At 36.2% G+C, this 23,160-nt stretch overlaps 1 protein-coding gene across 4 annotated transcripts; it reads left to right on the top strand.

Annotated features, from left to right (window-relative positions):
- The first annotated feature begins 251 nt into the window (after positions 1-251).
- LOC117416490 (sorting nexin-7-like) lies at positions 252-17,327 on the top strand. Of its 4 annotated transcripts, XM_059034859.1 has the most exons (12): positions 434-566; positions 1,153-1,373; positions 2,645-2,824; positions 3,225-3,335; positions 4,679-4,843; positions 5,138-5,336; positions 5,941-6,140; positions 6,555-6,641; positions 12,074-12,226; positions 12,953-13,035; positions 14,294-14,375; positions 17,086-17,327. In XM_059034859.1, exons 2-12 carry the CDS (start codon positions 1,245-1,247, stop codon positions 17,158-17,160), a joined length of 1,464 nt encoding a protein of 487 aa, XP_058890842.1. In that variant the 5' UTR covers positions 434-566; positions 1,153-1,244; the 3' UTR covers positions 17,161-17,327. The 4 variants fall into 4 exon arrangements, with proteins under 4 accessions (XP_058890844.1, XP_058890843.1, XP_033883489.1 ...); XM_059034860.1 differs by lacking the exons at positions 434-566; positions 14,294-14,375 and adding an exon at positions 253-326; XM_034027598.3 differs by lacking the exons at positions 434-566; positions 12,953-13,035; positions 14,294-14,375 and adding an exon at positions 254-326.
- The last annotated feature ends 5,833 nt before the right edge of the window (positions 17,328-23,160 follow it).

Genomic DNA, 23,160 nt, shown 5'->3' with positions numbered 1-23,160 from the left:
GAGAATTAGATTCAGTCTGTTGGTAAAACAGTGCACAAACAGAGCTTGGGGAGCCTCTTTTTAATAAGGGCTTGAAGACCTCCCAGCTCACCAGCCATTATAAGACTAAGAGACGAGTATATATATATATATATATATATATATATATATATATATATATATATATATATATATATATATATATAATAAAATATACACAGAACATATTAACCTTTTGGAATTATTGAACCGTTTAATTCTTAGTGAAGCCGTGCCTCAGTTGCCTAATCGGACGGGCCGCCACTGTCGTTGGTGGTCGTCTTCTCTTTCAGAGAACCAGGGTTACGGTAAGTAACCTAACGTTTTAATGGTTATTGTTTTGTTTGTTTCTTTTAATTTAGTTATTGTAACCGAGTTAGGATGCAGTGCGGTACTTGTATGCGAAGCGGAAACGCCGGGACAGACAGATTCCCCCCCGAACGCTGAAAACAAGCAGTAGAATGTGCACGGATTAGAAAGATGTGCATTTACGCGAGTGCTAGATGTCGATTTTGCTTTTCCAAATAATACTGGCTACAAAAAAATAAGTATGTAATTTTGACAAGACAAATGTGCCGTCATAACGTGTAACAGTTATTTAGTTTGTACTTGTTTCACATAAGAAAGTTGTTTCAGTTAATGGCGGCTTTGAAGGCGATGCTTGCATCAAAGGGAGCTGTATAATATATATTAATTTATAAACACACACGTAATAAAAGAAAACACACAAAGGAGGGAAATGCAGACTACACACACATCTTATAATGATATACAGTGTGGTTAAAGCTGTTTGTTGCTTTGGTTGGTAATACATATTGTAGTAGAACAACGTGTAATTGTGTAGAAATTGGCTTTTGCACAGCTAAATTTTAGGAGTTTGCGGACCACCTGGATTTTACTCACGGACTACATGGTAACCACTGCTCAGGTTATGAATCAAAAATTTAAGTATGACATGTTTTGTTACCCTAGTTTGCACTTGCATTTGATAAAAAACAAACAAAGCCTACATTATTTTTTAATTCAATAACTTCAGCAGCCCGTTCTTATAGCAGCATGTTCACTGTGGTTTGTGTTACAGTGTCAAGACCTGTTTTTTGTTTGTTTGTTTTTTTTTCTTTCCTGTCTGCGAAGTTTCCGCTGTTGCGCAGTGAGACAGGCTAGCTGCAATACCCTGAAGTTTATACATACAGTACTAACTTGCCACACTCAAAAAGCGGGCAGGCATGGAGAGTGAAAGCTCATCTTCAGCTGCTTCGGTCAGCGGTAGCCCTGCACAAACTGTAACTGACCTGTCCAGGCACATGCTAGAACAAGACGAAGACGAAGATGACGACTTGGAAGTTTTCAGTAAGGTAGATGAAATATATATCGTATATATTTTTTTTTGTAAACAAGAGTTAATGATTCACATTTAAAAAGACTTGCCACGACCCAAACATCTTTGTTTATAAACTTTGTGCGTTTGAGACTTGTACACAGGGCTTTTCTTTTTAAATGCAGTATTGGGAAATGAACTATTAGATTTTATATAGAGATAATAAAACAATACAAAAAAATATATAATTCTGTTGAAAGTTCGCTCTTACTGTCACGCGCAGACAACATACACAGAGCACATAAAGTTCACTCATCAATATGTCAACATACTCATCTGCACCCCAACAACAGAGATAAAAAAAAACCTGACTGCTGTATTGAAAGCAGCAGTCAAAATTATTGCATTGTAACCTCCGCCCTTGTTTCAAGTCTGAGGAATTAAGAAACGCGTAAGAGGATTCTGTCATTTCCCCACGTAAAAGTTTCGCATTGAAACGTTGTCAGCAGTTGTTACCATATATTCTAAAAGAACCAAAAACAATAACTGCTGACTTATTTTGGTAAGTGTATTTGTTTGGATTACGTTATTTACGTAATACATGTCTCAAATTTAAGATATGGATAGACTTTCAACTGAGAAAGATTATTAATTACAAGCACTATATAGGTAGGGCCTATCAATGTGTTATTTTGAACAATGACTCATTTTTGAAGGAATATTGGTTGCTGTATAGAGATGCATAATAATAGAAAAAATGTAATATTTTAGAAGAAAGGATGCACAATGCTTCAGAATATTAATTTTCTGAGGTTGGCCTGTGAAGCAAGTGGCACATTGTTTTCAAAGCGGTAGGTATAAGTGTGTTTACTATATTAAGTATAAGGAATGGGTTTCATCCAATTTAAATGTGTGTGCAGTTTCAATGATATATTTTGTAAGTGTTCTGCAATCAACCAAATGCCAAAAATATATACAGTAGTATCCACTCCATGCAGGGCTAACCCATTTACGAATGTGCTGCTGTAGGCTAAATGGTCTGATGTTTACAAAAGGATATGACAATTGGCAGGTTTTGCTATCTCATGCTGCACCCAGTGGAGTGTTTTCATTATCTCTGTGCTTTAATGATTGTAGACCAGGCATACCAGCTGTAATGCACAATCCATGAGCTAGTACAGCAGCTGTAGAATCGCATCCATGAAATGAAATCTGTTGATTTGAAATGTATTGAAAATGTAACTTTTTTTCTTTTTAAATATAATTAACAGTTGGATAGCCATGACAGTTGTCTTTGTGTATGTTCAGGATGCCACGTTGACCGATGCCAGCTCTTTTAGTGCTTCTATGCCCATGTCCCCTGCATCCATGATTAACCAGTATAAGCTTGAAGAGCAAGACATTAAAGATGTGTTCATCACAGTAGACTGCCCGGAGAGCCACGTCACATCCATAGAGACTTTCGTTACTTACAGGGTTATAACAAAGGTAAGACTGTTACTATAGCTACCTGCAGAGGCTTTTGTAAACTGTGCATTGTTTATGTACAGCATTTTGAGTCAGATGTGTTTGTGGGGCTGATAACTTTTCCCTAAAAAAACAAACATTCTGCCAATGAGCAGTTTGTGGCCATGTTTAAATGTGTAATATGCATAAGTTCGATTAAAAAAAAAAAAACAAAAAAAAAAAAGCTATTTTAATCTCAATTCCTCAAGCTAAAAAGTTTGTCAAAGTGAATGTGCTATATCTTGAGATTGCTTTGTAAAATACATTTCTATTTGCACTTTCCTCATTCTTTGTAATTAAATATGGATTTCCTGTATAGCATCTCATAATCCCTTCAGCACTATGGTAGGTTTTATCTAAATATCACTGTCCTTTGTTACAGACAACTCGCAGTGAATTTGACTCCAGTGAATATGAAGTTCGTAGACGTTATCAAGATTTCCTTTGGTTGAAGGGCAAACTTGAAGAGGCACATCCTACTTTAATTATAAATGTATGCACACAGTTTACTGAACTTACTAAAACAAATGTTCTGATATTTAGTTGCTGTATTGTTTTAATTGTAAAAAGAATTACTGATATATATATATATATATATATATATATATATATATATATATATATATATATATATATATATATAGTGGGTCCCATGGAAATTCTCCCTGGTACCGTGGTAAACTCACAGTAACTCGAGGTGCGTCGCAGTATACCGTGGTTATAATCTGGTGTAGCTTGCAGTGTAAAATCGATACTGTCTTTTTCCAGCAGTGCCAGAGAGACATTTTATTATAAAAGAGCTAGTGTATCTGTCCAGTTCTATCTGTAACAGTGTACTGAAGGAACCTAGATAAGGAGGCTGCCCAGTTTGAATTGCAGCCAAGAGAAAGAATGCGATTAGTTCTGTGTTGTTTTGAGAATCTAAATACTGTAAATGTGGATGCCAATTTGAATGAATTTTCTGTATTGCTTTATAAAATGTATACTTCACAGCTGCTTCTTTGTTATATCATGGTGGCTTTTAGTTTATGTACCTTATAACAGCCTCTTTTCAAACCAGAGTACTTCAATATCAGTTTTTGTTTGAAATTTCAACATTGTGTCTCACAATTAGACATACAATGTTCTATTCAAATTGGATGCAATGACAAGGGCTGGTACAATGCTGCAATACACAAAAGAATACACTTATAAAAAAAGGTCTACACATTTGTATTGTGTAATGATCAATGCAGTACTTTTTAATCCCCATAATTTCTATGCAAGTATACGTCCCAAAACCATGCCTCACCCCAGCCTGTGGGAGGTAAAATAAAGTGATTTCACCTCCCACACTGTTGCTTTGAAGACAGGTGTTACGGAACTAATTCGTGTTCCAGGGTTGGACGTGGGTATAGTGGGGCCCTAGAACATGAGACCAGTAATGTGATGCAGTGTTCGGTGCATAATATGAAATGACACCATCTGGTGTCCAGCCAGGGTTTATTTTATTTTTTTACGTTCTAAAGAAAAATGCTCCTCCTGGCTGTTCTTCACAAATGTAGTTGACACACTGTGGTATCAGTTACCGTGCCTACCGCGGTACTGGGGGGATGTTTCATGGGACCCACTGTATATAACTAACTTGTATTGGACAATATTTCATGAAAATGGCTACTATATGTTTTATGTGTTTGTTTGAATTTTTTTTTATCATAATTAAGCTATATCAGTGCGGTTATTCATTGCACAATATGTTACATTTGTATTCATGCATTTGACAACTTTTAATCTTGCAGTATAAGTAAAAATGACCGTGTACTGTGCATTAACTTTACTTGTTTCATTTTCTTTTAGCCATTGCCAGAGAAGTTTGTGATGAAGGGAATGATGGAACGATTTAATGATGGTTTCATTGAGACACGCAGAAAAGCACTTCAGAAATTTGTGAACAGAATTGCAGATCATCCTATTCTATCTTTTAATGAGGACTTCAAAGTTTTTCTCACAGCTCAAGCCTGGGTAAATTTATGAATGAAACCTTAGTATCTTTTCTGATTTCTATTGAAGTGTGGTGAATAATAGAGATTATGAGAGCATAAAAGAACAATAAAGCCACCTGGAGGTAAGTAGGTAATTAAAACCTCATGTTTGCAATAACAAAGCAAAAAATGATACATGACACTTTGTCACACGGCACAGCAATGTCATTATCCCTTAATTACAGTTTGGTTTTCTACAACTTGAACCAGAAATCGCAATGCCAAAAAGCATGATCACTTATTCTTTCTCTTGCGCTTTCTGTTGTTCATCTAGGAGCTGGTCTCCCACAAGAAGCAGGGCCCCGGCTTGCTCAGCAGGATGGGGGAGACTGTGCGGGCAGTCGCTGCCTCAGTCCGAGGAGTTCAGAACCGCCCAGAGGAGTTTACTGCTATGAATGACTATGTGGAGACATTCGGCCAGAAAATGGGCATGCTGGATAAGATCGCTCAGAGAATTGTCAAAGAACAAAAGGGTAGGAAAATTGAGTTTTGAGTTTTAGATTGTGCCATTATTTGATCTAGAAATAAGCAGGCTAATGTAACTCAGAAATTAAAAATGATACACTGGTTATGTAGTCTTGAAAGACATTTTTAATTTGTGATCCACAACATTCCACCCGAGAAGATGTAGTCGCTCTTAAGTTGTTGATTTAAGAGGCGGGACAATGATCTCATGTCAGATCACTGCACTCTGCATTTGAATAGATCACATTTCTTAGTTTACCCAAAATGAAGCCATTCCAATTGTTTAAGCAAACCTACAAGAAAAAACAACTTTTATTTATGCTGCACTTCTACAAATTAAAATACAGAAGCTTGTGTTTGGAGAGGATTTAAATTCACAACCTTGTTTAAAAGTGTAATCTATTCTGGCTGATTTGGGTGTGTTTGTTAAAGAATACATTACAACACATTGGAAACTTCTGACATCAATAAACTGAAAAAAGAGGAATGTAATTGCCATGTGTAATTCAATTAGTAGTCTAATTTGCACATTTCAAAGTTACTGGTGGAAATCTTAAACATTTGCTTTAATGAGATTGTATTTTAAAGTGCCAGTGTCCACTGATATTGTAGAGTACCTGGAGGGAATGAAGGAGTGTGGTCCTGTGTACACCCTGTGGTCAGGCTCTGAAGATCAACTAGTGGAGCCTCTTAAAGCTATAGCTGGCTGCATTGACAACTGCTGCAAAGTGACAGAGGAGCAAGTGGCTGGGCTCTCTGAAAACCAAGTTCCCATCCTACACGAGTATGTCCTCTGTGCAGAGACCTTGAAGGTAGGCTTTTTTTGTTGGTAAAGCTGTGTATCCATTGTATAGTGTATGAATGGGAATGTACTGCATATTCAACTTAGTCTTAATGCATACCCGTATGTACTAATGTGGAATGAGATCTTGCCACTAAAGTCCAATTTAAATGTTATGCATACCTCTGGTAATATTTTTACTTAATTGTGAGCATAATTAGGAAAATTAGATTTTTATCAGCACTTGCAATCGCATTGGCTAATGGAAAAGTTTTGCTTATGATGACTAAAATGCAGCATAATTATATGTGTCTTGTATTTATGTCATTGTAAATGATTTGGTTTATATTTCGAACTACAAAATGATGAACAATTAGTTTTACAATTAGCTTATTCCGATTTGCTCAAGTGGTTTTCCCCATGGTAACAAGCTTTCAGTTTTTAGGCTGTACTGAGAAGACGAGACTTCATTCAAGCGGAATACGAATCTAAAGTTGATGCTCTAGCCAATAAGAAAGCAGACAAGGAAAATGTAAGTTCTATTTTTGTTTTTCCAAATTCCGATGTCCTATACAGAATCTGTTGCCCACGTCACCAAATCCAAACACATTCATCACATTGGTAATAGGATCTGGTCCAGTTCGCTGCTTAATTTAAAAATCCACTTTAAGGTGCAGAAAACAAAAAACACGGTTATATCCATTTTCCTTCTGCTTTTTTTTAGTTCTTACATAGCTTGTAGAGGACAATCAAATCATATATATTGCCACTTGTGATAACTTGTTTGAAGTAAGTGGGAAGTCACTTTTATAACCTTAATGTAAAAAATCATTATTAAAATAGGTGACCAAATACTTTGATGCAAAACTATACAGTTGTGTGTGTGTGTGTATATGTGTATACAGGATGATTTTAAAAAAAAAATGATAATGACAGAGCAGTTCAACAAGCTGAGTTTCGAAAGTATTCTGTAGCAGCATGAGTGGCTACACGTGATTGTTAGGTGTGCTCCTTTAACGTTACATGACGGACCAATCTGACACTACTAGATACAGTAGAACTGTGGACACTATTCACAAAGCTTTTTTTTTTATTTAAAGTTCTTTCAAAATGTTTAAATGAAAGTGTACTTTTTCTTTTTTATTAAAATGTTCTAGACTTTTAATAAAGAATTCGGCAGTCTAGACCAGTTTTGTGATGATCTGTATTTTATCTTTTATAAAATAAATGACAGGTTAAAGCTTTGTTAAAAAGACCCTGATGCATGTCAAGTGCCCACCTTACCCATCTCTTCTATCCTTTGTATTTGCTCCCCATGTTGCTGAACTGTCATACCTATTTATCACCTTGTACACTTTACTTTATACATAAATCAGTTCAGCTTACACTGTTACTAAAGATTAACACATCCGCTGTGTCACTAGCTGAAGCACACTGATCTAAGCTTTGTGTTTGGGGGTTTCCTTGGCAAAAACACAGAAGCAGCCAAACAGCAGAAGCAGCAGAGACTTGATTGTGAAATGAGAGAGGTACGGCGACACCACTCAGTACGGCGACACCACTCAGTACGGCGACACCACACTCAGTACGGCGACACTCAAAGTCCTGCTGGACAGCTGCAGCATTTGTCTTAAATTTCATATACGTAGTTGACACTGAAGATGGTAAAACTTATACACAGTCAGTACTCACATATCCAACCCTATACAATTTTCACTTCAGTGACGGTTAAATGAGTGTAACGCATATCTGATTATTTAATTTTGGCCCGTTTCAACCCTTGTACGTTTTTCCAGGGAACACAAAGATACAATGTCAAAAATACTTCGCTGAAAGGACTGGCAGGCTTCCATTTAGATGTACTGTAGTTGTTTTTTTTTTTGGTATAATACTATATTTTCAACATAAGTATTTTAATTCAGAACGATATGATTGCCAAAAGAGACGACTGTGGACACATGGACTGAAATACAGTACATCCTTTTAAATCTGGTATGTATTGTAGCAGTATGTAAAATTCCCCATTAACGACCCAACAGCAAAAATAAATCAAAATGTTACCCATGCACAGAAGTGTGTAAAACGTAAAAGGCAGTGCAATTTAGCAAAAGATTACAAAACACCAGTTTCCAGAATTAGTATCCAAAGTCAGTATTCCAAATTGCAGAATATAGTGCTCGACGAGGCCTTAATGTCACAGTTTGCTTACAAATGAAAATATACAAAAGCAACTAAAGATTACAGAGTTAAAAAAAACATGCATCACAGTATCTAAGACTGTTTATGATTAACTTTTACATTACAGTAGCTTGTCTTGTTCGCTTTGTTTTGGCTGCAGTGTCACTTATCTACACACCATACTCCACACTGTTAAGGGGAAAAAAGTTATATATAAAAAATACAAAACTGAAAGATCATAATTGGATAAGTCTCCACCCCCCTGAGTTAATACTTGGTGGAAGCACCTTTGGCAACAATTACAGCTGTGAGTCTGTTGGGATAGGTCTCTACCAAGTTTGCACACCTAGATTTGGCAATATTTGACCATTCTTCTTTACAAACTGTTCAAGCTCTGTCAAGTTCCTTGGGGAGCATTGATGGACAGCAATCTTCAAGTCATGCCACAAATTTTTGATTGGATTTAGGTTGGAGCTCTGACTGGGCCACTCAAGGACATTTACTTTTTTGTTCCTTAGCCACTCCAGTGTAGCTTTGGCTGTGTTCTTTGGGTCGTTGTCATGCTGAAAGGTGAACTTCTGTCCCAGTTTCAGCTTTCTTGCAGAGGGCAACAGGTTTTCCTCAAGGACTTTTCTGTACTTTGCTCCGTTCATTTTCCCTTCTATCCTGAGAAGTGCCCCACTCCCTGCTGATGAGAAACATCCCCATAACATGATGCTGCCACCACCATGCTTCACAGTAGGGATGGTGTTCTTTGGGTGATGCACTATGTTGGGTTTGCGCCAAACATAACGCTTTGCATTTAGGCCAAAAAGTTCAATTTTAGTTTCGTCAGACCACAAAACTTTTTGCCACATGGCTACAGAGGTGGTTTTTTTGCATACTTCAAATGGGATTCAAGGTGGGCTTTCTTAAGTAATGGCTTCCTTCTTGCCACCCTACCATACAGGCCAGATTTGTGGAGTGCTTGGGATATTGTTGTCACATGCACACTTTGACCAGTCTTGGTCATAAAAGCCTGTAGCTCTTGCAAAGTTGCCATTGGCCTCTTGTTAGCCTCTCTGATCACTCTCCTTCTTGCTCGGTCATCCAGTTTGGATGGACGACCTGATCTAGGCAGGGTCTTGGTGGTGCCATACACCTTCCACTTCTTAATAATCATCTTGACCGTGATCCAAGGGATATTCAAGGCCTTTGATATTTTTTTATACGCATCCCCTGATCTGTGTCTTTCAACAACTTTGTCCCGGAGTTCTTTTGAAAGTGCCGTGGTGCTCATGGTTGAGTCTTTGCTTTGAAATGCACTACCCAGCAGAGGGAACCTGCAGGAACTGCTGAACTTATCCTGAAATCATGTGAATCACTACAATTTAACACAGGTGGAGGCCACTTAACTTGGTGTGTGATTTTGAAGGCGATTGGTTACACCTGAACTAATTTAGGATTGCTGTTACAAGGGGGGTGGACACATACAACCAAGCTATTTCAGTTTTTATTTTTAATTTAATTTTTTACAACTTTCTGGAATATTTTCTTCACTTGGAAGTTGTGTGGTAGGATGTGTAGATAAATGAAAAAAAACCTACTTTAATGCATTTTAATTCCAGGCTATAAGGCAACAAAAGGTGAACATTTTGAAAGGGGGTGTAGACTTTCTATAGGCACTGTATATAATGGGGATTGATTTTATTCTGATTACAAAGGCAGTAAAACTTGACTGACTTGTATCTGGGTAACGCATATCCGAGTGCTAACTCTAAAAATATATATATAAAAAATGGGGAGCATTTTCTACTCCTGTAAGATTTGATTATTGACTATATATGACGTTTGTCAAAACCTTAGTCTTACCATCACTCAAAAACACTAAGAGCCCTATCTGCAAAAAAATGGAGTTAAGCTAAGTTAAGCAATCTGTGCTAACTGTGATCAAATGCAGAAGACAGTGGCTTACTGGAGAGGAAATCCATTCACTTGTGGTTTATTCATTTCTGTGATGAATTTGTCCACAGGGCAGTGTGAGCTTTCCCTTAAGATCTTTTAGTGAGCAAAGACATGTACTATAATACAAATCTGGCATCGAATCTTTAAATGTAACTTGAATGACTTTAACTTGTGCGTAACTCCCATGGAAGTATATTGAGGGTACGGTATTGGCATGCTTAACTACACTAACTTTTTTTTTTTTTTTTTTTTTTAAAGACGATTTGACTACCCAACATCTTGAACATAAGGTTAATAAGCATATCACTATTGCATGCTGTTACCTTGCGTTCAGTGTTTTGAATGCTGGTATTCTTGGGTAGAAAGTGTTGTGCTTTAGCTTAGTGTTTGTCTTTGTTTTGTGTCTTTTGCTTATGTTCCACTAATTGTATACAGTCTTACTAATTTTATTGAAGCCTCAGTTAATGTATTCATATTTAAAGAATCAAATGAGTCTTTTCTGAACCCACATTTAGGGAAGTGTAATTGACCATAGTGTCAGTAAGAGCTGAATAAAGAAGTGGTGCAACAGAAAGCATGAGCTGTAGGTATTTCTTCTTCATGCTATAACACTGGTAACCATTAGATGGCAGTTCGATCAAAGCCAAGCCTCACCCTAGCACAGCAATTGAAAAAAAAAGCTACACCAGTTTCAGTACAGGGTTTTCTTAAGTCTTATACGAGATTTCTCTTTACATCACTTTCCAATGATCTGTTATCAGCTTTAAAAATTAAAGCTGATTTAATTACTTAATGAGATGTATAAGCATGTGTTAGTTGTTTATTATTAAAATCCATAGCTGTACAACACCTATTACGGTAATGGCTGCACATACAATATTTTGGTTTGTCTGTGTTAAGAGTTCATATGTGTAATTTTTATTTTAAGTGGCAGTTCACATTGTGTGTGGTATAATAAGTATTATATAAGTATAATACGTTTTTTGGGGGGTGCTAAAGGCACAATATATCAATAAAAAAAATCAAAGTAGAAAAATGCCAAGCACTCACCAAACAGCTTTGATCTGGAATTGTCACTTTTTTTTTTATTTTTTTATTCAGCTTTTGTTTTTAATTTTCTATTTTGAATTTTTTTTTGTAAATAAAACATGCAAACATGATTGCCTGTGTTTGGTGAGTGCTGTACTTTTTTTTATGAATATGGCACAGTCAAATAATAAGTTAATTGAAAATGAGCTAATGTTTATATTTTTTGGGGCATGTTTGTTAGTTTGCCAGTCCTGAGCAAGCACTGTTACTAATTGACAGTGTTTCCTCCACTGGGGATTTTGAAAACAATCTAAGCCATCCAGTGGAGCAGCAAGATTTATCAGTATCTGGGCATGGTCTGCTGCTCCATTTCAGAGACTAGTATTAATGCTCTGGCTGCTTGTGCTTTAATGCATAGCTGTTTTAAACCTTGTCTAAATAAAGCTGCAAAAAAAAGTAAAGGGTAATTGTTGAGATGGTCGTTAGTGTTATAGAAGCATTTCTGTATGATGCATAGTTGTAGGTGTAGAAATACCCTAGCTGCATTTGGAACTACAAAGGTATGTTATTCTATTGAATAGAGAATTTTTGTATTTTTTTTTTACTAACAAAACTAATGATCAGTGTGCTAACCATGGCTCTCCCTCCATCTCCTGTTCTTTCCTCCAGTGCTCTATTATGGGTGTATAGTGTTTGGTTTGGGTTAGCAAGCTGACTTTATAAAATGCCCTAATGCTAACAGTTTTTAATATATTAACAAACACATGCATTCATAAATAAGTACAATGTAAGCTTCTTCTCTCTGCCACCCAGCTCAAGGAAGAGATTGGAAGGCTGGAAGATAAAGTGGAGTGTGCTAACAACACTCTGAAAGTGGACTGGGAAAGGTGGAAAAGAAACATGCAGGGTGATGTCAAATCAGCATTTGTGGACATGGCTGACACAAATATGAATTATTACAAAAAGGTGAGACATACATTTAAAAAGTGTATTTCTTCTCAGTCAAAAGAATAAAAAGCATCAGCAATACATGATGTTCAATCTAAGCCAGTATCTACATTTGAAGAAAATGGTGTATTGAGGCACTGCTGTGTAATTTAGAAAGATTATTATTATCAATCAATCAATCTTTATTTTATATAACGCCTTTCATAGTGGACCACCATCACAAAGCGCTTTACAAGATGCAGTAACAACAAGAAAATCCATAACACTTTAAAAACACAGAAATGCATAATACATGATATACAGTAAACAAAACAAAAAAAAAACATAATACATGATAGTAGCATAATACCTGAAATAGTACATTAAATACAGTGGAAAGTGCATAATACATGATAGTAACATAATACATGAAATAGTAGCTGCAGCTCAGCAGATATCAGGCTTATTATAATTTAAAATATTCTTATCATATGTAATGATTTAGTCAAATCATTTTCACCCAGGAGAGCCACCGAATGGAATAGTTACTAGACTGGAATACAAAATACTTGTACACTATAAGGTTTGGATTTAAGCTAAATTACTTTTGTATTTAAAAGTCCTGGATACCAGTAAAATAATATGTGGAACTTTGTGGAATGTCGTTCCATACTGTGAGAACTTTTTTTGATAGTTTCACAGTATATATGACTGCAGTTTATGAGTTGACCACAAGGTGACTCTATCCTGTTGTTTCATTTCCAGACAAAGTTTTCAGTATGTGGCACTTTTCTGGAATATCCAAGAGGTGTGGTAATTCATTTAGCAAACCTGAAATGGACGACTAGGTTAGTGCTCATCTTTAGGATTCTCTTAAACATTTTCTAGTATGTGAACAGCATGTGGCTGTTCAAAATAGTTTTTGTCATTTCAGCCCTATTTTTGTACAGTTATACATATTTTGGTCACTTATCCTTTAAAATGGCTTACTAAGCTAAAGGCAACCGCCGTAGCTATTGGGCTAAGTATTGTTTCCTTGGCAGTTATTCCAGTGGTTGAAACAGCTTATGTGTGGCATTAGTGCTCCAGAGAAGCCTACATTGAAGACTATACCAACTCAGGTCTACTGTACATTTGTTTCTTCAACCAGTCGAACAAGATTTCTCCACAATGAGTATAAAATGTTTTACTATAAATATATAGATATGTATAAATATGTATATGTTTTGAAGAAGGTCTTTAGTTCTAAGAAGTTCACCATGGCTCAAACTGCTATGTAATGGGAGTCTTTCCTTTGATGTAATAATTTGGTTTTATGCATTAGGTTATTGATGTAAGCTGATGTGACCCCAGTATAAAAGTATGGTGTGCTGTTTGTGAATAATCTTGGATTAGTGTCATAGTTCATGGGATTTTGTGGACCTTCAAGGAAATCTATAATTTGTTCCTATGCCTATGCCACTGTCATAACAATAATATCCCCAGCTAGGCTTGGCGACAAGGCAGTGGCAGCTCTTTGTGCCAAGAGCTGAAATATTAGAAATCAAACAAAAACAAAAAATCTGTATAGTGTTCTGTAGTTTTCCTAAATCTTCAGAGATACTTTGGAAACTCTTATAACCCATATTCTGTGTGTGATCCAGGAGCACCATAGTGTACGTGCAGCCTCTATATATACTAGCAGCTATGGGGCATTGCCATGGAGACTCTCCATAGCAACAAGGATGCTGCCAGAAGAAAAGCACCCTCTTAATAAAGATCAGATTTAATAAACACTGTTCATCTGCTTGCCTTGAGTATTTGATTGTGCTCTACTTGTGTTTGGTGCATTTCTTTTTTTTAATCAGTATAATATTGTCTTTTCAGATTTCCATTTTGGTATCTCTGGACAATGGATTTATACAGTTTTTGGAAACATAATGTCCTTTTTAATACAGTGAAATGCTGTCCCAGAAAAATGCAGTCTTAGGATATTGATGATATCCCAATTATCAATTATATTTACACCTGTGAAATATTGGGATGTTTATACTGTAGATCCAGGCAATCTGATAACAGGGTTCTTAATTTGCTTTTTCCATGTTTACTGGACCTTTGGCAATACAGGTATTACAAATATAGGGCCTATAGTTGGAAGAAGACTAAGAAAAACTCTTGGACCCTGCTGAAGAAGCTCTTTTACACACAGGTGATTGGAAATGACATAGCAGGATATGTAAGAAAGCAGGCTTGTCACACCCTTGGTTTTTAATGCAGTTTGATACCAGAAATGGAACTGAAAATTCCTAAAAGCATGTTTTACCCTTTTAGTGGTACGCGACATGACAATTAATGGCCACAACTCTGGAAGCAGAGCTACACACGGCTTATAGATTGTTCTCAAGGAAAGGTAAAAGCATGATTGTCAAAGGAGATTCTGAAGACACAGACAGCTAAATGCTGTGAGATATAAAGATGGATAACTAAAGGCATTTGTGGGACAAATTTTGAAATACAGCTATGATCAATAGTAAAGAGGTAAATGGTATACAAGTTTATTCATATATCTGTTGAACCCCATCTAGTGTGTTCAAAATATAGTACCCAAAAGTTTAGTAATATTCCTGCTGAGCAGTCCCCAATAAATGTTGACTTTGGTTTAATGTATTGAGCCATTGAGAAGAATGGCAGTAAGTATCCCCTCAGGTCTGTGCAAAAAACTGGTAAATGCTACTTCCCATCCGAGAAGCTGTGGTCAGTGTTATTGAAAGCTGAACCAATGGTTCAATATATCAACAGGACCAAAAGGCTTTAGGATAATTGTTAGTTCATCAAGTTTGAAAACGTGAAACGACATCTGAAGCCCAGGCTCAACATCTCTGGATGATTAGGTACTGTCATTTTTAATGAAGGTGAGGCACCTTTTCCAGCTGTGTGATTTTGATCATTTGAAACTCAAAACTTGAAAGGCTTCAAGCAGCTGGACCTCCATATGGCTCTGTGGTAGACAAGATCAGATGTTGGAAAGGGCTTTACAAGTAAAAAAAGACAAAAAAACTTTCATTATATTTTTATGATAAGATAATAAAATTGTATTAAAGGTTATTTTGCAGTCATTCACACACTGTCAAATATACGATCTTCAGTTACAGAAAAAATGAACACTGAAAAAGGCACTTCGATACAATTTTGCTTTACCTTTTAATTAATTTTTTAAGATATTGATTAAAAACTGTATAGTCCAGTAGATGGGTTGTGACATTGAATAGTGTATGTATCAATGCTATTTTTGCCTTTGATTTAAAAAGTTTGCAAATGCAGAATAATATATAATATAAATAATAGTGAGTTGTTTTGTGATCTACTTTCAAGCAAAGTCTCTCCATTTAGTTTTACTGCATTATTTGGGGGAACTTGTTTTACAATTCATTGATCTTGTGTTTGGTTGAAAAGGCCAAAATGATATATTATATTACTGCTGAAAACAGAATGGGAATCTTAACTGATGTAAAGCAGGCATCACCAGAAACGGGAGGTAAAAGCCTGTAATGGGCACAGTTCTTGTGATAAATGGACATCTTGATTAAACTGTTTTGACAGCTTGGCAGCTGGTGAGCTTTTGAATTCACTGTGGGTCCGTTCAGGATTTGAGAGATTGAACAGCCTGAAAATGTGTGGTGCCAGTGAAGGGCTGTGGGGCTCAGTCTGACCATTAATCAAATCCAGGCTAAGTGACAAATAAATAACACCCTGCTCTGGGCAGACCTGAGCTTGTGAATGAAATTGGGTATTAAATGGAAAGTAGCTGGATGACTGACTTAATAAAGAAGAGCGTTTTGTTCCTTTGACACATTAATAGGGAATGGTATTTTAAATCAGGGGTGAGCCTCCGCTAATGGTGAATTTTTGCAAGAAGTCTAGTTTTATAATAATCTAAGACTGAAAGTAACAAACTTATATCCAGATAGACAGCACTGTGTCTGCAGGGTCAATTGTGTGATGCATTATAATAACTGTTATGAAAATGTAGATTTTATGTAACAGTATTTGAAGATACACATTTACAGCGATTTGTAACAAGGCTTAGCTAGAAAAGCTGACTGCTTGGAGTGACACCTCCATCACATTACAGTAACACACAAGGTGTGCAGTAGGAGTGAGACATCCCAAGCCTCCAGTGCGTGAGGCTCGAGGCCCAGCCCCTGAAAGCTGTGGTGTCTTTGTGCATGTTCTGTAAGCTGCACAGGTGCCTATAACATGGCCTGTAAAGTACAAAAACAACAGTAAAGCCCTCTTCTTTAGGTTATATTGCTTAAGTATAGACATTGTTCAAAGACTTCCCCATTTTCTTTTTTACTGACAAGATGAAATATGAAAGGTGTTTTTCAGGTATCTGGTGAAGTTCTCGTGTTTCTCAAATATGACTGTGACGTTTATATCTGCAAATCTATTTTTCCCTTGTATTTTCATTTTTTTGCTCTTGAAAATGTCTCCTTAAATTATTTTGTTATTGGTCTGAATCTCATTGTTTCAGAGTTCTCATCATTGTTTGGTTGGATGCCCATGTCTATTTTGAATGTTTTATTTTTTCTCCGTTGTTCTGTGCTTGTTGAAGCAAGAGTGATAATGGTGGTGGTTTGTTTTTAAATGAAGCTGCTGATCAGGGAGTGTCATGACTGAGGAACTTTATTTTTTGCATGTACCTACATATGTACTAGGTTACAAGGATATACAGTATATTTATCACTATAATGTTCTGTTTCCATGAATTCATAGAACATGTTATAATATGTTAGTGTGATGAGGCAAATGAGATATGGAACTGTGTGGTTGTACTGAGACAATTGCATGTGTTGGAATCCTTTTATAAATACTGATGTGTTGTTTTTTTTGTTTTGTTTTGTTTTTATTAATCACAGCGCCTTGCAATATGGGAGTCCTTCCTAACTTCACAGAAGACTGATGTTTACTTGGAGAAAGACACAGATTCCTAGAACAGCATTCTGGTTTTCAACTGACCAAAGAAGTGTTGCAGGTTACTTGAGGACTATTTAACTGAATTTGATCTCTTTTCCTGTATTTTTAATGGAATATTACAGATTAAGGGTGATGCCAAACATTTGTTCTTTAAATAAAGTAACCTCAGGGTATTCTGCAATCATTTATATTTACATTGGATCAAGATGATGTTTTCCCATCAGTAAATCTCAATAACTGCACACCATATGTAGAGTGTCAGTGGCGACTGCATGTAAAGAGCAAATATATTATTATTATTATTTATTTCTTAGCAGACGCCCTTATCCAGGGCGACTTACAGTCGTAAACAAATACATTTCAAGAATCACAGTACAAGTAATAATACAATAAGAGCAAGATAAATACAAGATAATAGTGTCTTATTTGTGGCTAATAGTTATCCTTTATCCTTTCTGTTGATGTATTTCTAAGCATTCCGCTTTTTTTTGGGGGGGGGGGGGGGTTGGAGGGATTCATTTTCAACAACAAACATGCAATAAACAAACAATAAATCTAAATGTTGATAAACAAATGAAATAAATATGTTAACAAATACACCCAGAAGGCAGGAAGATGATTACATAATTCATTATATAGTATCTGCCTTGGAGATGGCACCAGGAACTTTGCATGTCAACTTCCACCCCCTGCAACCCAGTGAAGATTACTTTCCAGTCTGAAAACCTTGTACAGTGTCTGCTGTTCTGAATGGGGGCAAGAAATACCAGCTTTAGGTAAGGTTATGGACTAGTCACAAGTAAGACAAGTTTGTAGCTCTTGTATGCCGTTCCCATTATAAATTCTAAAAACACTACGTGATTGATTTCAGTTCCTAGATGGATTAAGGGCCAACATTTTAGCAAAGCCTTAATTGAAGTGCACTTAATGGATAATGTTTTCTTATTAAGATTGCCCATATTATTCATAATTAATTAAAGCACAAGTACCCATGCATGTCAGTCTGGTGTGTAATTATGAGTTTTTAAATTTTCCATTCGTGCATGTTCTTAAGGGTCAGCTAATGTTAAAATTACAGGGTCATTTACCGTTTATTCCCTTGGACTGTTTTAGAACAGCAACTGAAGACAGAACAGTCCAGTGCTTGAATAAGTTAAATGAAAGCCTGAAATTTGCAAACAAAGGTCAGAATTGCCTTAAATTGATATTAGTTTGAAAATAAGCTGTTCATCTGGGGAAATAAAACAAACAAACAGCTCGAGTACAACATCATGGATGCGAAATCCACAAGGATGTTACTGACGTGTCTTAAACACATTCCATATTAAACTGATAATTGTGGATTACTTGGAGGCCTGAACTAATTGATCTTATCAGAATTTCTAATTCGCATTAGGGGATGAGATGCCTGTATTGGGACGTGCCTACAATTTACAATTTGTTTTTGTATTCTCTTACAACCGCAGATAGGTACAATTGTTGGTGTTAATGACTTTTTACTGATTTCATTGCCAGAGATCAAACTGACAACTACACACATTGTTTTTTTTTTGTTTTTTTTTTACAAATTAAACTCAATAAAGGGAAATAATAAATACAAAGTTGTAGTTTTTACATTTGCATTTGTAGTGTTATCATTTGGTGGAAGGGTATTGTGGTGTATTTAATATTATCCTTGCTAAACTGAGGGTGTTGCACATCTGAACCTGTTATTATTATTTATTTCTTAGCAGACGCCCTTATCCAGAGTGACTTACAGTCGTAAACAAAAATACATTTCAAGAATCACAGTACAAGTATTAATACAATTAAGAGCAAGATTGGTATTGATTGTGTACATAAAGTTCTGTTTACAATGTAAGAGAAGTCTGTTGATCTTGTGTTATGCAGACTATGTCCTCTGGGGTAGCATGTGCACACATAGCAAAAAAATTCTGATAATGATTTGAGGAATGCCAAGGAGGTAAGACATACTAATAAATGCAAATGGAGATTACCGAACCAAACGTTGCATTCCACAGTAAGAACCTCATACCAACGGTCAAGCATGGTGGTGGTAGTGTCATGGTTTGGGGATGCTTTGCTGCATCAGGACCTGGACGCCTTGCCATCATTGAAGGAACCATGAATTCTGCTCTGTATCAGAGAATTCTACAGGAGAATGTCAGGCCATCCATCCGTGAGCTGAAGCAGAAGCTCAGCTGGGTCATGCAGCATGACAATGATCCGAAACACAAGCAAGTCTACATCAGAATGGTTGAAGAACAAGAAATTTAAAGTTTTGGAATGGCCTAGTCAAAGTCCAGACCTAAACCCCATTGAGATGTTGTGGCAGGACCTGAAATGAGCAGTTTATTATTATTATTATTATTATTTATTTCTTAGCAGACGCCCTTATCCAGGGCGACATACAATTGTTACAAGATATCACATTATTATTTTTTTTTTACATACAATTACCCATTTATACAGTTGGGTTTTTACTGGAGCAATCTAGGTAAAGTACCTTGCTCAAGGGTACAGCAGCAGTGTCCCCCAACTGGGATTGAACCGAGCCCTAACCACTGCTCGAAAACCCACAAATGTCACTGAGTTGAAGCAGATATGCATGGAGGAGTGGGCCAAAATTCCTCCACTGCACTGTGAGAGACTAATCAATAACTACAGGAAGCGTTTGGTTGCAGTTATTGCTGCTAAAGGTGGCGTAACCAGTTATTGAGTCTAAGGGGCGATTACTTTTTCACACGGGGGCATTGGGTGTTGCATAACTTTAATAAATAAATGAAATATGTATCACATTTGTGTGTTATTTGTTCACTCTGTCCCTTTTATCTAATATTAGGTTTTGGTTGAAGATCTGATAACATTCAGTGTCAAAAATATCCCAAAATGCAGAAAATCAGACGGGGCAAATACTTTTTCACGGCACTGTATTTAAGGTAAAATAACTCCCATGGAATTCTGCCTATGAAGTATTTTGCATCAGGGTTTCTTGTATCCATGAATGCTGAAATCTTAGCTTTTCCTGAGTACAGATATCCTTGGTATGTGATTATGCTGAAACTTTGATTTTAAATTCATGTAAGCCTGGAAGCTATACTGTACATATACTTCTCCCAGAAGGACTGTTGGGATTGCTTTCAGTTTTCAATCATTACATATTGTTCTAGGTTTGCTGTCTTTGAGACCTGCCTTTAGTTGCTAGGCAAAACAATTATGGAATTCCCAGCTTATGTTTGTCAGGACTTTATTTCTTTACAATGAAATGCTAGTCTATTGCAAAACGGAGGATGTGTTATCTAATAAATAGGCTATTATTATGATACATAATAATAATCCTTCATATGGCAGATGGGGCCATGTTTTGCTTCTGACTCCATGACATCATCAAATTTCATATTAACACAACATTAAACAAAGCTGCAGTTGCAGCATGTAAAAGCTTTGAGAAATCGGGGTCAGAATCTGCAGGTTAAAACTTGTATCATATTATTTGTATGAGCAGTTACACATGTATCACATGTGTAATGTGAATGAGTTTAAATTGAGTACAGTAACTGTCTGGAAAACAAAGCAATAGGTTGGCAGCATGGGTGGAGATTAGGGTGTTCGTATAGAAGCTGATTTGACTGCAAAGCTGATCCCAGAGAAAATGTTTATGCTAACCGATGGGAGAGAAGAATGCATTGTTATTCAAGTAAGTATGAAAATTTGCAGGGTGATTAATCAGAAAGAGTAACCTGCATTTGATTTCATGTAGGTTGTAAATGTATTTAACACTGACAATTGATAAAAAGGATTTGATAAGTTAAATAGCACCAAAATATTGAAGATCCATAAGGACAGACCTCTACCTGTTCTGAAGAATAAAGATGGTCATTGCCGGATGTCTGATCATCTTAACTCTTAAATCTGCTCAGACATCAGAGTATAAAATCAAGTTCCCTAACCTTGGTCAACTCCTTGTGTCAAATTGGGGTGCAGTCATAGCATAGTTTGCATAGCCAAAAGACCTGGTCTATGCAGATGTAAACTAGCCTGTTTCAGTTTCCTAGGTTTAGTTTTGTAGATAAGAGGTTGATAGATTGAGTCTTTTTCAACATTTCCAGCACATTCAACAACCATGCTTCTCATATATAGAAATGCACTGCAATCTAAAACATAACATATTCTTCAAAAAAAGGGCTGGTCTAAAACATTATAATTAGTTGATTATGCAATATTAAGTTTCCTTTTTATGTTAGAGTAAAATACTCAATGCAGTATTGTTTTGGTGATAATGTCTTACTGTATGTAGTTTTCCCTTGACAAATGAGCCGTTAACCTTCGCTAAATAAGCTAAATAAGTGCACCCTAAAGAGGTCCATCATTTCCATGACACAGCTTTGTAAATCACAACGCTTTCGCCAGTTCTGACTATACAGCCAGTGCTTAGATGAAATATATGTACACATTACATGAACTTCGGCTAGAAATATCTCCTTTGACAAAAATACATTTAAAAAATGTAGATAAGGCCAAGATTTTGTACTGGATAACCTTTACATTTGTAATTTTAGCTTATTACGTCATCCAACATTATCAGTATATGAACTAATCAATGTTCTTGTAATATGGTATAGTATCTGTGAAGCAGTTCATACAGAAAGCATGAAAAACTGGGCCCACAATTACAGTACATGGCACTATGGCTCTATGTTAAAGCTTTGAAAAGGCCAATTATTCTGATCATCCAATTGACTGCTCATACCTACAACTAAATTATTCCTTTCAGTAAAGTAGCTTTTGACTTTGCACTTGCTTCAAAACAGGGCCCTATGTGTACATTTGAAAAGCAGTATCAATGTGTTAGCTACATAGATGTTAGTTATACAAATAAAGTATGTTATTAGATTATTTACTTTCCTGTTCATGATGCATTTTATAAACAGTAGCCACAGTAACATGCTGCCTAATGAGTCTTAACTAAGATCTAAATAAAGATAAGCAAATAAAAAGTTAACAAGGTTCTTGGAAATACAGACGTATTTATTTGGCAATATCAAAGCAATGGTTATTTCTGTTATTTCTGTATAAATAAATCCACTTTGTGTGTGTATGTCTGCGTGTTTTATATTTATCACTCAATTTTTCAGTGCAAATAAAAAATCTTTGTTTTATTTACCTGAATAACACAAGTTTACTTGAAAAACTTGTGAAAAGTCTTGTTTACCATTGTGGAAAGGTCTTTGTTCCACACTGTTTATGGTGTTTAGTCAATGAAGTGAACTATATCGAAGTTCCTGGTACAGCTGTGTACTGTACTAATTACACCCAAGGGAGCAAAAACAATGTTTCAATGTCACAGCAAGCTCATATGGCTGAGATGTAGTAACTCTCCTGTTCTTCTTGGTGAGAGCAAGGGGTATGGCGGAGAGACTCTATACTGAAATGCTGACATCTGCACCAAACAGGTACTCCTGTTCTACTTGTGCTGTGGGATTCTTGGGATTTTGATGCAGTTCATTTAAAGTGAGAGGGCGCTTTTGCACCCTGGCCCATTGGAATAAATTGAGCATAGGCTTGTTTGGGATTTTTTTTTTGTTTGTTTTTACTAATGCAATATATTTTAGGTGAAATAACTTGAGGTGTTGTCCTGGTGGATGTTATAAATAACACAAGGCTGCAAAAAATAAGGCTCCTGGTCAATTGTTTGCTGTACTTAAACGGTATTGGGTCTGAATTACTGGTGGAGATTTGAAATGATTGAGAGAGAGAGAGAGAGAGAGAGAGAGAGAGAGAGAGAGAGAGAGAGAGAGAGAGAGAGAGAGAGAGAGGAGAGAGAGAGAGAGAGAGAGAGAGAGAGAGAGAGAGAGAGAGAGAGAGAGGAGAGAGAGAGAGAGAGAGAGAGAGAGAGAGAGAATGAGAATTTATCGCTTGTTAAATTGTAATTCGATTTTTTTTTTTAAATCTATTGTACAGTATATTTTGGAAATATTTCATGTGCATGCAAATATTATGAAATGTTAAATCAAGCG

The sequence above is a fragment of the Acipenser ruthenus genome, chromosome 12 (genome assembly GCF_902713425.1).
Source record: "Acipenser ruthenus chromosome 12, fAciRut3.2 maternal haplotype, whole genome shotgun sequence".
Taxonomy (NCBI): Eukaryota; Metazoa; Chordata; class Actinopteri; order Acipenseriformes; family Acipenseridae; genus Acipenser; species Acipenser ruthenus.
Note: the sequence above shows the minus strand (reverse complement) of the source record. Positions and strands in the feature narration are given on the sequence as shown.